General features: G+C 47.2%; 1 protein-coding gene across 1 annotated transcript in view; it reads left to right on the top strand.

The window, feature by feature from the left end:
* Positions 1-13,834, top strand: part of ACBD6 (acyl-CoA binding domain containing 6) — a 95,779-nt gene that overhangs the window by 23,574 nt on the left and 58,371 nt on the right. Inside the window, exons 2-3 of the mRNA XM_066597436.1 lie at positions 3,758-3,822; positions 8,119-8,215. Of these exons, the coding sequence (XP_066453533.1) occupies positions 3,758-3,822; positions 8,119-8,215 (162 nt within the window). The remainder of the gene's footprint in view (positions 1-3,757; positions 3,823-8,118; positions 8,216-13,834) is intronic.

Genomic DNA, 13,834 nt, shown 5'->3' with positions numbered 1-13,834 from the left:
AGCGGCCGTGGCGCCCAGTGTGGCTCAGCGGCCGTGGCGCCCAGTGTGGCTCAGCGGCCGTGGAGCCCAGTGTGGCTCAGCGGCCGTGGAGCCCAGTGTGGCTCAGCGGCCGTGGAGCCCAGTGTGGCTCAGCGGCCGTGGCGCCCAGTGTGGCTCAGCGGCCGTGGCGCCCAGTGTGGCGCACCAACTAACTTACTTAAACGAAACCTGCTCAGTGGGACAGTTTGATGGACCCGGCAGTTCTGACAACGCGGGGCTCGAGTCTGGGTTAGCGCTTTATCAGACCGCTGTGCTACCAATACATAGACCGTAATCGTAAATCCAGCATCTGTGACTTGTTGCTGCCCAACTACTGCTTGCAGAAATATTTTTTATTTCCCAAGGCTACAAAAAACATGCTTAAGGGCTTCTGTCCACGGGCGATAATGCATTGCGTTACTCATGGTGATAATCCAGCGGCGAGAAACGCATTGCACGCTTTCCATGTTCCCGTGTCAGTTGGATCTGATGGGGACAAGTTTTTGGGTGCGTTCACAAGCACTGATATGCCATAGGCTTTTGTTGGGGATTTTGGTGCAGGTTTCACCCCTTTAATTTGAATTCCATTGAAAGGGTGAATGTGTCTCAGATCTGCAGTAAACTGGTGACCTGAAAAGTGGTTTTCTAGGGCTAAAGTGTCCAGAGGATAGGCCATCAGTGGTTGATGGGCATCCGATGCTCGGGGTCCCGCCTGTCTGAAGAGGCTTCCATGCTCAGCTGACCACCGCAATCTCTTCTCGGGTCTGTAACGCCACATGGAGTGAGAATAGTTCAGTCCCATTCATGTGAATAGGATTAAGCTGCTATACCAGGCACAGCCACTATATGATGTATGGCGCTGTGACTACTGAGGACTAAAGGGGCCATGGAGCTCACTCAAGCGCCGCTATCACTTCAGTCGAATCAGGAATGCTGCGTTATCATGGGATTCAACAAATCTCACATCATCCGCATCTCGGGCCTCCTGCACACGGTCGGGTCGGACTACTGCGTATCACACGTGCAATATGGGGTAATTCACAAGCTATCAAATATATTGCCTTATGCAGTTACGCTCACATTTGCGTATAGGAGTTGCGTAATATGTGGGCGCAAAAAAAATGCAGTATGTTCTATTTTGTTGCGTATTACGCAGCAGAGCCCATTGTTCTCTATGGGTGCGTGATCCACGCCACCCATACGCAATTACATCGCGTATGAGCCGTGTATATACGCGCCTTTGCAGGAAATGTAAACAAAACAGGAAGACTGCGCATGACGGCGTGCGTGAGAGTCACTTCCTATACGGTAAAGCACTGCGTGATTCACGCTTACGGCCGTGTGAGCCCGGGCTGCAGCTGATTTCACATGTGCATTGGGGATTCTACTTTCCGGTACTGTACAGGAAGAAGGGAAGGGGAATCCCCGTGGCGCAACAGTTCCGTCTCTGGGCGCAACAGTTCCGTCTCTGGGCGGAACCCATTGACTATAATGGGGTCTGTCTACTTTCTGCCCGGCTTTTGGATGGAAGAAAAAGCTCTGCATGCGACACTTCTGCTATTTGCAGCCGGATCTGCAATGGAACCTCCGACCAGAGGATCCAATCAATGTGAAACCAGTCTGACATAAGCATTAAGAACTAATTGTCAAGTATGTGAGGTTTGTGTGTATTTTATAGGCTTGTTGCCTCCATCGCTCAGTGACACGCCGGGTCGGGGGAACGTGCAAGAAACCACAGCCGCCATATTGCCTCCCTCAGTGCTGTAATACAAGCTTCAGTATGTGACGGTGTACAGCAGTTGGGTGGCGGCATACATCTCCCAGGTCTGCTAAGTCTTCGTAGTTTGTTCTTCTACTATGTTCCCCATCCTGCAGCCGTACAACCAAGTTGATGGGTGGTCTCGGGTAACTGAAGCCATGCTGACTGCATCCATCAGTTGCTGGAGTTTGTGGATAGAGAGAACCTGATTATTGGGGTGGTCCCACAGATGCTCAATTGGCTTGGAGTCTGGAGATTTTGGGGGTCAGGGAAGCACTTGGACATCTTGGCCGTGCTGCCTATTAAAAGTCTATGACGGAGCCTTCAGTGTAGATGTGAGCAGGACCTGAGGCCGCGTCTGTCACATACTGGGTGGAACACAGATTATCGTAACCTTTTACATGCAAAACGGATTGATATAGAACTTCATGTGATACTTTGTGTCTTGTTGGAGTCCTTGGAAGGTACATCGAATCTTATAGGGGATGCCAAGGCTCAGCCGACTCCATGGAACCAGTTCCTCCGCCAGGACTCCACTCCAAACGCCATGTGACAATCCAAAGGGGAGAAGAAAAATGTTCAACGTGGAGGACGGGAATATAACGTCAGCCAGCATGTAGTCCATATGTGTGAGCGCTGATGTGTGTTGTCCTTAGTCGTAGCTATCTCTAAGAACGATTCATCCGAAATGTATTAGCCCTCACTGATATGGACTATGTCTTGGCTTGCTTTTAAGTATTTTCAGATCCCTCCCATGCCTGTGTAGTGGCTGACGCTCGTAGACTTGAATGGGAGCTCCGCTGGCCACTACACAGGGGTGAGGGTTAACTGCCTCTCCATGTGTGTAGTGGTGCTGACAGCGGGCGCCCAATCGTTTCATCAGCCAGGGTCCCGAGCGGTGGACCCCAGACGATCAACTATTGACGACCTATCCTGTGTCACAGTGGTTCCAGCTCTGTCACCTCTTGAGACTTGCACCATCTCCTGAGATCACGCTCCCTTCAGACAGTGGCTGTCAGGATTCAGAAGCTAAGGCATACGCAGCAGAGGAAACCCATGACCTCCCTGGATCTACTTTGCTGCTTCGCTGCGTGCACCTCGGCTCCTAAATTGAAATAAACAATAGTTCAATTGAAGCCGTTGATGCTGTATGCAGTTAGCTCCCCCTAGTGGCGGCTGCTGATACAAATGGTGAAGGGAAGCACAGAATTGAAGCTCAGACCCAAGTTAAATATTCCAAAAAGTCCCCTGTATATTGTGGTCACAGATGCAGCATTACTTGTTTGTGCGAGTAGAGGAAAAGGAAAGTAGTCAACAAATAGAAGGGCATACTAGTGCAGAATACTTCTCCAGGCTACATAGAAAGCCGGGTGATATACCTACAGTATACAGTAATGGGGATTGTTACTTATTAACTGTGGCCCTTTATAGGAAATTACCACATAACCGATGATGCAATATGGCCTTAAATTTAAGGCCCATTTACATGCAAAGATAATCTTTCAAACGATTGAAAGATTTTGCGACCTATTTACATAGTGTTAATGGCCATTAACACTTTATCATCTTTATTTGCATGTAAAAGAGCCTCTAGGAGCTGTTTGCAATGCCTAGCCTCTGATCAATTACACTACCAGCTGTGCACACAGCTGCATTGTTCTTTTGCTGCTGACGGCAGGCTACAATGTTATCTGCCGGCTGCCGTGGAGATAACAGCGTGCGGTCTATTGCGAGATACTTTATCTCACTAGCTCAACGATGGATTTTAGGTTTACCTTAAAATCATCGTTTAGGCGTAAAGTGCACGATGCCCGTGTTTACATGTATTGATTATTGCTCGTTTTCGGGTATTTGAACACACTTTGAGCGATCATCGTTGCGTGTAAATGGGCCTTAAGGTTCTCATAAATGTATCAGGGTTCGTGAAACCACAACACGTCTTCCGTTCTTTTCCCTTACCGTATGTTTTGTACTTCGCAGGTAAAAGTTGGAAAATGCTCAACGTCAAAACCGGGATTCTTTGATTTTGAAGGAAGGCAGAAATGGTAAGATGATGAATGTATGGATGCGCTGACTCTGCGTTTGAGATGGATGGATAGATTCTATCTATCCCAGTAAATGTTGCAGTGCTGGTGATGTCAATCAGCATCCCATCTTGCTAAACGTATAGGGCAAGTAAACGGAAGACTTCAGCGCACCCGTCATCTCCGCATATTGATGTCTATGGCGAAAGCGGTTTAATTTCAGAGCCGTACAAACTCTTAGCTGAATTAATAAAAGATGGATGGATTTATTATTAAGCCATCATACATCCCATCATCCAGGTTAGGTTCTATGATCGATATTTACATAATAGCCCTGCTTAGAGGAACTCCATTTAAAGTGAAACCGCACTTTAAATGTTTTCTTGAAAATGCACAGACTAGGTGATCCTAAGCATTTTTGCAGTAGGTCCCATCGGCTTATTCTGTACATTCTTCATACAAAACCCCTATTCAGCTATGCAGCCAGAAGGTGCTGAGAAATCAGTCTTCAGCTAGATAACTGCCTAGCAGGGCAGGGAGCTCCAGCTATGCCCGCACTGCTATCTCTATGGCACACGGGCGTATTTGCATTGTGGCATCCAGAGCAGTCGTCCGCCTCTGTATTCCGCAGCAATTACTGCCTATAGACATGCTATGAAAAGTCACTTTTCCATGTCCACGAGTGAACCTCAATTGCAATTTTCCGCTTGCAGAAATATATATGCCTTTTTTATTTTATTACATTTGTATATATCTTCCCTATGGGGTCATTTATGCTGACATTATTATTTTTTTAATATGCTATATATCACTTCTGCCACCGTCCCCCTTGGCTGTGAAGTGAAGAAGCTGTCATGTGTTGGACCCCTTCTCCTCACAGTGTGCCCGTTCACTGCTGGACCTGATATACTGCACTGTCAGGGCCTCAGTGCATCATGTCGTGACATACAGTATGTCACAACCCAATGCACCGACACCCTGACAGTGCGGTATATCAGGTGTGGTGGAGAACGGGCACACTGAGGAGTAGATGGTTGCAACGTTTCACAGCGCTGGGGAATGGTGACTGGAGCAAAATACACTGTGTGTTAAAAAAACAAAGAAAACCATTTGGCAGACATGGGTTGTACCAATGGCGCCCCCTGTCTCTGAATGGTAGACAATGAAACAGTTGGAGCTGCTCATGCTTGTCAGATGATCCTCTCCACTGGTTGTCTGTCGAGGGGGTCCTGAGCCCGGTCACCTTGTATGTCATCATGCATCCACTGGTCCCAACACCACCTAACAGTCTGGTCAGGATGGCCCAGGTGGCAGTACTTTGTCGATCTGACCATCCAGCTTCTTGCATTCTTATAATGCCCCCTCTTCCTCAGACTCTATTAACTGGGTGAAATCTCTTTTGATTACGTCGTAGGGGCATCTAGTGGTCCACCAGCTCCTGGGTACTGTAGTCCGCCCATTCCATTTATTACTCAAGTTGTCAGTCTTTGTACCTGCTCAAGCTCTGACATGTCCTTCTTGAGTACCGGTGCCCAGAACTGTCCAATATTCTGTATATTTGGGCTCCCACCTGGTAACCAGCGTACCTTAAAGAAAAACTTTTTTTTTTTTTAAACTTGGGTTTCACTCTTGAAGACCCCTCCAGTCAATGAGCATTATTAGGACTTCCAGCTTGGGGTTCTCTCTAAGTTGTTGTGGAGAGCTGCTCAGTAACAGCAGCTCCTGCTTGTCTGCACCCCGCCTGTCTAGTATATGCTTGGCCATCCCAAGGTAATATACAGCCAAATGAAGTTACCCCTGCTAATAACCGATAACTTCTCAGGGTACTAGAAGACGGAGCCGTGGCGATCAGCTGATGGGCGAGGCGGCTGTTTTTAGAGAAGGGACTGCTTGTTAAGGGGAGGATTAAAAAGTTAGATGAACTTTTGTACACATCAGTTGAGAACAATCTAAAAAGTTAGGCCCCAGTACCAAGTTCGGGGTCTGCGGTGCCTCGGCTCTGGTGATTTGGCCCTCAGCTGCTCCACATTATTGTTCTTTGATGCGGTTTTGGGAACCAGGTTTGATGTGAAAGAAGGGAACGTATTCTGCTTCCCAGAAACAAGTCCCATTGAAATATGAGTAATGCTCCGAATCCCCGGCTTGTTCTTTAAAATCTCTTCCATCAGGTTAATTCATTGTGACAGGGCCGTTTGCTGAGAGAATTGCTCATTCACCCTGAATTATAGCTTCCATTTAATTAATTTCCAAAAGCCAAATTAATTTCAGGTTCTTACGTTTCCCTTCACATGCTCTCTCTAATTTGTTTTGTTATTAGTTTTTGTATTGTTCTCCATCTTCCCTGCTGCTATTGAAGTAGCACTTATAAGGACGGCCTATAGACGGCCGACTGGAGCCAACTAGCTTGTAATTTACCTGAAGAAAAGCCATACTTGCTGCAAATAATCTGCCGTATTCATCGATTTAGTGATATTTTAAAGTGTGCCTCCAGCCAAAAAGGAGAAGTTGACCATGCTCCTAAATCCTTCCATACCAGATGCAGTAGTTGATGGACGGGGGTTTGCCGATCGGGATCCCTATCCATCAGCTGGTCATCCCGCCTACTGTCCAGTGCAGTGGGCCTGATTGTCATAAGCGGATGGGAAGGCAGTGTGGGAACAGGCTCCAGTCCCATTAAGACCAATGGGGAGAGCTTCACTGCGTTGGCACTTCCTGCTCCTCCTCTGGTCAAGAATGGATGTGAGGTCGTGACCAGTAGGAAGTGCCGTAGCAGTGCGGCTCTCCCATTGATTTCAGTGGGAGTGAAGCTGGCGGACAAGCTTTTTGTGCTGACGGATGATGCCAACGTCCGCATGCCCCACTGAACAGCGGGCCAGACAATCAGCTGATAGACTCGATTCCCGAGCGGCAGAACCCTGCCCATCAGTTTCTGGTGGCCCATATGGAGGATGGGTGGTCAATGAAAATGTGGGTAGACAAACCAATTTAGGTTCCCATACACGTTAGTGGGACCAACCGGCCATCAACTACATAAAAAATACCATCATGCGTGTTGGTTTTTAACATGCCAAGCCTTTCTTCTTGCAGGAGATAAGCCGCTGTCAGAAGTGTATAGGGGTGCAGACTGAAAACCCCCTTCGCTTGACAAGTTGGTTCAACTGATGGCTACTTGGGGTGTATGGCACCTTTTTTAAAGGGGTGTTACCTTCTCAGCCAAGCATGGGAACATCTGTTCTCCCGGTGGCCCGGAGGATGAAGGGAGCACGGCTCAGCCATGTTTCCATAACTCCTGTTCGCTTCTCTGTAAATGATGGAAGCAGAATGTTTTCACCGCCCCCGATAACAGTCATAGTTTTGAGATGGGTAAGAATCCCACCTGGGACCCCTACCTATCAGACCTTTATAGCATAGCCTGTGGAGATACAAGGATACCCCTTTACGCTTCTGGGCTCACATGGGGCCTCATTTTTTGTAACCCTAATACCCAAAGGCTCTCTTCCACCCAAAGGCTCTCTTCCACCCCAAGTCACATTCTAAAGAATCCATAGGCAACATCTATAAGCCTTTTGGTTTCAGCATCTTTACCGCACTGTCTGTACAACTTGGACAGGTGAAAGTTATTGGAGTGATTTACACAAGACAGGACACGGACGAGAACATCGCACGAGATTTGCGTGTAGCAAGACTCACAAATATGAACCCACTCTTTTGAATGGGGTCCCACACATGGGTGATGTTTACCTGCACGGCACCGCGATGCAGGAAACAAATCGCGCCACGTTCTATCTCCCTGCGTGCTCTGGCATCGTATTGCCCATTGTTTTCAATGGGTCTGGCAAGAGCATCGCGCCACAGGCTTGGCACACGTGATTCGACGCAAGGTCTCCCATTGACTTTTAGGGTACGTTCACACAGTGGAATCTGATCTGATTGCACCATTAAAAGCGCGTCATGAATCTGCGACGAAGCCACAGACTGACACCAATTGACACGTGGATTTATCACTGAATTTCCAACGAGGATCTATGGTAAGAAGTCGCTTGTCACTTTGTAACATGGATCTGCATTAATAACTCTGCATACGGATTTTGCCCATTATGGGGACTGAATCCGCGTGCGACTCTGCGGCTTTGAGAGTTGCGTGGAACAAACCGGTTTCTGACGTTTGGACGTATACTTAGCAGCTGGACTTCCACTGACTTGAACTTCTGCCATGTCAGAAGTTTTCGGCGACGCACCCCATCCAGCACTCATCACTGCAACAAAGGAGTTAGAAGTTTTTGTTTTTCAAATTGTGTGTTTTTGTTTTTCTTGTAGGGAAGCGTGGAAGTCCTTGGGCGATTACAGTTGTCAGCAGGCCATGCGAGATTACATTGATACTGTGAAAAAGCTTGATCCAGACTGGAAACCAAAGGTGCGGTATGAATATAAAATACATACACCGCCTCTGGCCTTGGGAGTGCATGCGGCCCGTGATTACTGTGTGCGGCCTTGAACAGGGGGAGGAGTTTCAAAGCGCAATTTATGTGTCCTGTGTTGTCGCTGTAGTATCTGGCCTTGATGGGTCCTGCAAAAGACAGTTTTTTGAGCGATCATTTTGCATAGCTACTAATGGGCACTAATGCCTATTAGTAGCTTATTAGCTTCATCTGCATTTATGTGGAGCTCCCTTCGCATACAGCTCCATTGTTCTCCCGCGGGTCAGCAGCTGAAAACAATATAACCAGCGCTCAGCGAGAATCACAGCGTGCGGTCCCTGCAATCAGCTGGCCGAACGATGATTTATTTTTTTTTATGCTGAACTAAAAATCATCGGCCGAAAAGCGAATGATGGTAGCATTTACACGCAACGATTATCACTAAAAATATATGGTTTGAGCGATAATCGTTGTCTAGAAGGGGCCTTAACCTGCTGTTACCAGGAGGCAGTGATGCGGAGTTAATGTCCCATCGTGTCAGAGCTGCAGTACACAGCTCCGCTTCAGAGTTTAGTTGTGTAATCTACATAAAAAGTTGGGTCAGTATGTAGAAACTTTTAATTATTACTTTAGGGTCCGTTTACACCAAATGATTAATGATTTGAGCGAGCGATATCAGACTTGGCTAGTAACAGTCATGTCTCACTACTACCATTGGAGTTCTATTAAGTGCATTAATGGAGTAAGAGGGATGGGTTCCTCTAAACGCTCTACCTGCAGTACAAGCTGACCCTCCCCCCCCCCCCCCCCCCCCCCCAGCGCTGGCATCGGGGACCGTGGATGCAGTCAGGGGAGGTTGCTTGCTCTTATTCTGCACCTTAATAAGGTAGATCACAGCTGCAGTGAGTGATTGGCTGGTGGGCACATGCGGGTACATCGGGTCGCTGCTCCGGCCAGTGTAGATGGACTCTGACAAGGGTCCGTGGAGTATCAGGAGACCAGAAGGTAGGTTATTAGCTTTTGGTAAATGATGCCATTTGGAGGTAACATTTAAAGGGAACCTGTCAGCAGGTCCGTTCTGCCTGAACCAGTCATGTACAGTGCGTCCGTGTATGTACTATTGTGAAATGCTGTTGTAGGTCTGAATAAACGTACTCTGAAGTATGACTGAGCTGAACGGGAATGGAGCTCTGTTAAAGGGGTGGGTCGTGCCGGGCGAAGAGCTGTCATCAGCATGATGCGGGTGCAGAGAGGCTGGCACAGCCCCTTTGACTCAACAATGTATATAGCTCCGGCACTTCTCATAAAAAACAGAATCTTTATTAGAATATTTCTATGAAAAGGTAAAAACGCTCACATGTGCGAACAATACCGACGCATTCTGGCAAAAAACAAACCCGTAGGCTGGCTTTCACATAAATACACGCTCATTGTCAAAAAGAAAGATCCCTCCCCCAGAAGGAGTTGTCAGAGTCAAATGAAACTGTGTGATTGTAACATTGATATAAGTGATATTAGAGCAAAAGGACCACTTATTGCAGAAAACTGACCCCTTGTAGGGAGGCTCTAGTACCCTGTTGTACCGCCTCTAGCTTGGATACAAGATGTGATACAGTTGGTCATGGAGGCTCTAGTACCCTGTTGTACCACCACTAGCTTGGATACAAGATGTGATACCAGCAGGCATGGAGGCTCTAGTACCCTGTTGTACCGCCTCTAGCTTGGATACAAGATGTGATAGAGGAGCATGGAGGCTCTAGTACCCTGTTGTACCGCATCTAGCTTGGATACAAGATGTGATACAGTCAGTCATGGAGGCTCTAGTACCCTGTTGTACTGCCTCTAGCTTGGATACAAGATGTGATACAGTCAGTCATGGAGGCTCTAGTACCCTGTTGTACCGCCTCTAGCTTGGATACAAGATGTGATACAGTCAGTCATGGAGGCTCTAGTACCCTGTTGTACCACCTCTAGCTTGGATACAAGATGTGATAGTCGGTCATGGAGGTTCCAGTACCCTTCTGTACTGCCTTTAGCTTGGATACAAAATGTGATATGGGCGAGCATGGAGGCTCTAGTACCCTGTTGGGTCACCTCAACCATCCAGCTTCTTAAAATTAAATAATGCGCCCCTCTCAGACTCTGGTAACAGGGGAAATCTCTTCTCTGCGTTGTAGAGGCGTCTTGTGGTCAACAAGCTCTACACGAGCATAAGAGGAGGTCGCTACATACAAGGCACATCCAAGGGGGGCCCACTATTAGGGCCTCAGGTGACAAGACTGTTCATCTAATCACACCACAACTGTAATTCTCTGCCTGAGATGTAACTGCATGCAGAGTTTTGCAGCAAAATGATAACTCCTAGGTTTGTGTTTTTTTTTTTTTTTAATCTTTTTTATTAACTGAGTGTATTTGTGCGCGCAATAATTAGAACTGGGAGTCCAACATCTCCAGTGATGCTGTGGATCAGGTTTTCGGTGAGCTGGATTTTACCTTTTTACTGTTTTATATATAGTTCAAAGTATGTTCATTCATAAAGGCCACAACACTTCAGAATAAAGCTTGTACGGTCGCCCTGTACATGCCCGCCCACTTCATGGTGCTTGTGGTTCAAACAGAATGAACCTGGTGATGGGGTCCCTATAAAAGCCATAATAGTACAAAAAAACAATTGTATCGGCAGACAGTTTTACAGAAAATAGTTAAAAATTCTCCATATAATAACCGGAGTATGACCGCGGCACCACAGGTACATGTGTTGAAAATGGATCCGCCATGATCGATCTTGGGAACAGAGCCGATCAGCAAGGCAGTAACTGTAATCTAATGAGGGTGATGTTTGAGCAAGTCGGACTCTTCATACTCGCTCATCAACTCCGCTCACTTAATAATAATCCTCTTTATTTGTGTAGCGCCAACGTATTCCTCAGTTTAACACTTAGGATGAACCTGCATATATCCCACAAGCGGTGAAGTCCACAATGCGGCTTCCTGCGTTCTTCATGCTGGCAGGTTTCAGGCCCTCCTGGTCTTCGGCCTGGTTGTATCTTCAGGAGAGCCGTGTCCCTATCGGAAGTGGTTTTGAGTTCTCCTGCTGTATTAACTTTTTGGCTACTCCGTAGGAAGCGTTCCCATTAATCCAGCTCTTAGATCATCTGGAATTAGCTCTGTATCTGCAGTACCACTTGTATCCACTAGGTGGTGCTTTAGTACCAGACAAAGTCAGGAATTCGCAATTCCAGTAGGTTGCGTGTATCTGGTGTACAGCAAATGCCATTTTGACCTACGGATCGCGTCTCGTAACTTTACATATGGTGGCGAGTAGGCAGTGGCACGTTTTTCACTAGAGCTTTGTTCTGGGTGTTGCAGAAATTTGCCAAAATTACTATTAATAGAAGTATTCTCTAGACCTCTTAAGTAACCTGCAGGGGGCAGTAGAGCACTTTTTTTTTTTTCCCTTCTTCTTTTTTCACCCCTTCATACTCTCTTTTCACCTTTCTTACGATCTGGGATTCATCTATTTCCATATCTTCCGTATTTAAGAATTATAAGTCTGTCTTTAAAGGGAATCGGTCAGTCAGTTTCCCCATCAACTGTAAATATTGTGGGGGATCTGGCTCCCATCCCGAAAACACTGTTTATAAACCTCCTGTGCATTTATGCGAATTAGGCGCAAACCGTCTGCTGGGCGGCCCCTGCTTACGAATCATCTCAGCTTTCTTCTTTTGCCTCAAACCTATTTGCGGTTGATTGACGTCTCCAGCCAAAGACCTAGATGTCAATCGCGATCCCCAATGCGCCGATGGTGCGCCATCTTGAATGCACAATGTTCCTTGAAGTGGAGATGTTGGGGCTGATTGGCTATTAAAACAATAGTTTTTGGCGCAAATTGCATCAGAAGACTATTCTGTGCTTTGCACCATATTTATCGTGTTTTTAATTTGGCTAAGGGGAATGGCCTTAAATGTATTGTGTGCCAAACTTTGGGACTTGGAGAGGCCATCGCTGATTGGTGGGGGTCCAGAGCCCTCGGGCACCTATAGATGAGTAGAATGGAGGGGCTGTGGTGCATCGACTGCGGTTCATCATTGTCTGCTGAGTCACGGCAGCTGTATGTGTGACTATACTTGGTGTTGCAGGGCTCAGGCCTAGAGATGAGCGAGTATACTCGCTAAGGCACATTACTCGAGCGAGTAGTGCCTTAGCCGAGTATCTCCCCGCTCGTCTCTAAAGATTCGGGGGCCGGCGGGGAGGAACGGAGGGGAGATCTCTCCCCCGCCGGCCCCCGAATCTTTAGAGACGAGCGGGGAGATACTCGGCTAAGGCACTACTTGCTCGAGTAATGTGCCTTAGTGAGTATACTCATCTCTACTCAGGCCCATTCAAATGGGGTTCCTTCTTTGTGTTGATTGGTGGGGACCCCCTGTGGCCTATTTTAGGGCAGAGTATAGGATTTTAAATGGGATATCCTGAGGAAATGTCCTCAATAGTATTTCCCTGGGAAATCCCTTTAAAGCTATCTGATCCCTTTAACTTACCGCTGAATTAGCCTTGCTACAGGTACTGTGTGGCTTTCATGGTGACGGCCCTCCGGCTCAATCACACATCTTTTTATCTTATTTTTTGCCCGTTTTGGGCTGCGTTTACAACACATTGTTACCCTAATATAAGATGCAACTGTATATTGCCTCTGTATAGTGATGTCTTCTCTGTGCTGTGATATCTATAGACATGCACTTAAGTCTGTTCGCCAATGACTTCCATTGTTTAAAGAAAATATGAAGCACGATTCCATATACGCAGGAAAACCGTTGCGTACCATTGGGCCAGCAGAGCATGTTCCCAGTAAGAGACACAAATAACCTGGTAGATATCATGCATTTTAATGGCAAACAAAAAAAAAAAACAATGTTGCAGCAAGCTTTCGAGCCTCCTTGGCCGCTTTGTTAGGCTTAAACCTCATAGAGGCCAAGGAGCCTAGAAAGCTTGCTGCAACATTTTTTTTTCCTTGCCATTTAGCTTGGGTGTACACAGGGCGGATTTATCACGGAATTTCCCCGCGGCCGCTGATCTCGGGATTAGCCAGCCATGTGGACGAAATTTCTCAGAAATCTTGTCCACAAGGGACGGCCAATCCACTGCGGTAAGTCAGGCTGGAACCGCGGCTGCAGCCGCCGCAGCCACGGTTTCAGAATATGCAGCATGTCTATTTATTGTTTTTCTGCCGCGGCCGCGCTCTCCTCTATGGGAGCGCCGACCGCAGCGGAAAAGCCAGCGGCCAGGCAGCTTCAAAGCCACCGTGGGTTTTTCCCCGGCGGTTCTCCCGGCGGAAATCTCGCGGTTTTTGCTGCGGCCAAACCGCGGGGTTTCCGCCGGGAATACGCCCAGTGTGAACCCAGCCTTAATGTTCCATATCTACAAGATTTTGTTTCTCTTACTGCAAACAAGAACGTTCTGTATCCGCAGCACTTTAATATACCCCCACCAAATACATGGAAAGAATGATGCAGCAGACATTCTATATAACTTTGTATCGGATACATGTGGTATTACAGATGATGGTTGGAGTCTAGATGTAGTTTGTAAACTAGATAGCGACTGAGCGGACAGGGATG

The sequence above is a fragment of the Eleutherodactylus coqui genome, chromosome 3 (genome assembly GCF_035609145.1).
Source record: "Eleutherodactylus coqui strain aEleCoq1 chromosome 3, aEleCoq1.hap1, whole genome shotgun sequence".
NCBI lineage: Eukaryota > Metazoa > Chordata > Amphibia > Anura > Eleutherodactylidae > Eleutherodactylus > Eleutherodactylus coqui.
Note: the sequence above shows the minus strand (reverse complement) of the source record. Positions and strands in the feature narration are given on the sequence as shown.